We start from the raw sequence: 1,150 nt of genomic DNA, 5'->3' as shown, positions 1-1,150 counted from the left end.
AAAAACCAAAAAAAAAAAAAAAAAAAAAAAAAAAAAAAGATGAGGGAGCTGACAAGCAGAAAGACCTTCAGGAACAGCTGCTCCTCAAGAGACAGGATGCAAACCCTCAAGGAGCCACCAGACAAGATCACACTGCTTTAATAATGAACATTAGTGATCTGACCAACTCTTTCTTTTTATAGAGCAAGACTCCTGAATCACTGACCAGTAGACACAGCTTTACTAGAAAGGATCTGGAAATCTGTCACACTATCGCTCCACTGCAGCACATGGGCTATAACACGGCTGCTGCTACCCTGCTCTCCTTGTGTGTAACAACACATGCTACAACACATAACCGCAAGTTCTTCTTTCTTGCCTGTTTTGGTTTTGCCTTGTATATGATAGGTAGGCACTCTACCACGAGCAGCATGCCCAGCTCCCCAACACAAGGCTTTCAAGCAGTATTCTTTACCTCATTTCCCGTTCCTCGTGCTGAGCGATGAGGTTGCTATAGAAGTTCTCCAGTGTCACTTTGGTCATTGTCACCCTTTCCTTTGTGTGATTACTCATGGATGAGCATGGTGTTGAACCGGTCATTGCCATGGCTGCTGGAAGAAAACAGAGATTACTATGTATCTTCCAGCTGGAATTCAACAATTAAGCACTCCCCTGTTCCCTGGTAGAAAATAAGCCAGCACAATCCTTCTGGAGGACGAACATAATATGAAACGCATCAGGCAAACAAGACAGGTGTGGTTAGTACCCCAGACAATACAGAAGCATCGGGAAAGGGAATCTCAATGAGACTGTAGCCTGAGACATTGTCTGTGGGGAGTTTGCTGGATTGTGCTACCCACTGTGCCTGGCACCAGACAGCTGGAGCATGGCTCAGCAGTTGAGAACTTGCTCTTGCAAAGGACCAGAATTCGGTGCCCAACACTCCCGTTAGACAACTCAAAACCACCACGGCTCCAGCTCTAGGGATCTGACACCCTCTTCAGCTCTATACCTGGGGTTCATATACACATATCCACTCCACATACAAACACATAATTTTTAAAGATAAAAATGGGTTCGAGACCAGCCTGGTCTACAAGAGCTAGTTCCAGGACAGGCTCCAAAACCACAGAGAAACCCTGTCTCGAAAAACCAAAAAAAAAAAAGAAAA

At 45.0% G+C, this 1,150-nt stretch overlaps 1 protein-coding gene across 2 annotated transcripts in view; it reads right to left on the bottom strand.

Annotated features, from left to right (window-relative positions):
- Stk38 (serine/threonine kinase 38) overlaps window positions 1-1,150 on the bottom strand; it is a 35,550-nt gene that overhangs the window by 27,111 nt on the left and 7,289 nt on the right. Inside the window, exon 2 of one of the 2 annotated variants that reach the window (XM_005360338.3) lies at window positions 455-590. In XM_005360338.3, coding sequence (XP_005360395.2) covers window positions 455-590 — 136 coding nt within the window. The remainder of the gene's footprint in view (window positions 1-454; window positions 591-1,150) is intronic. The other variant, XM_026785737.1, reaches the window with a different exon arrangement.

The sequence above is a fragment of the Microtus ochrogaster genome, linkage group LG2, assembly GCF_000317375.1.
Source record: "Microtus ochrogaster isolate Prairie Vole_2 linkage group LG2, MicOch1.0, whole genome shotgun sequence".
Classification (NCBI taxonomy): Eukaryota; Metazoa; Chordata; class Mammalia; order Rodentia; family Cricetidae; genus Microtus; species Microtus ochrogaster.
The sequence above is the reverse complement of the archived record's forward strand: the minus strand, read 5'-3'. Positions and strand labels throughout refer to the sequence as shown.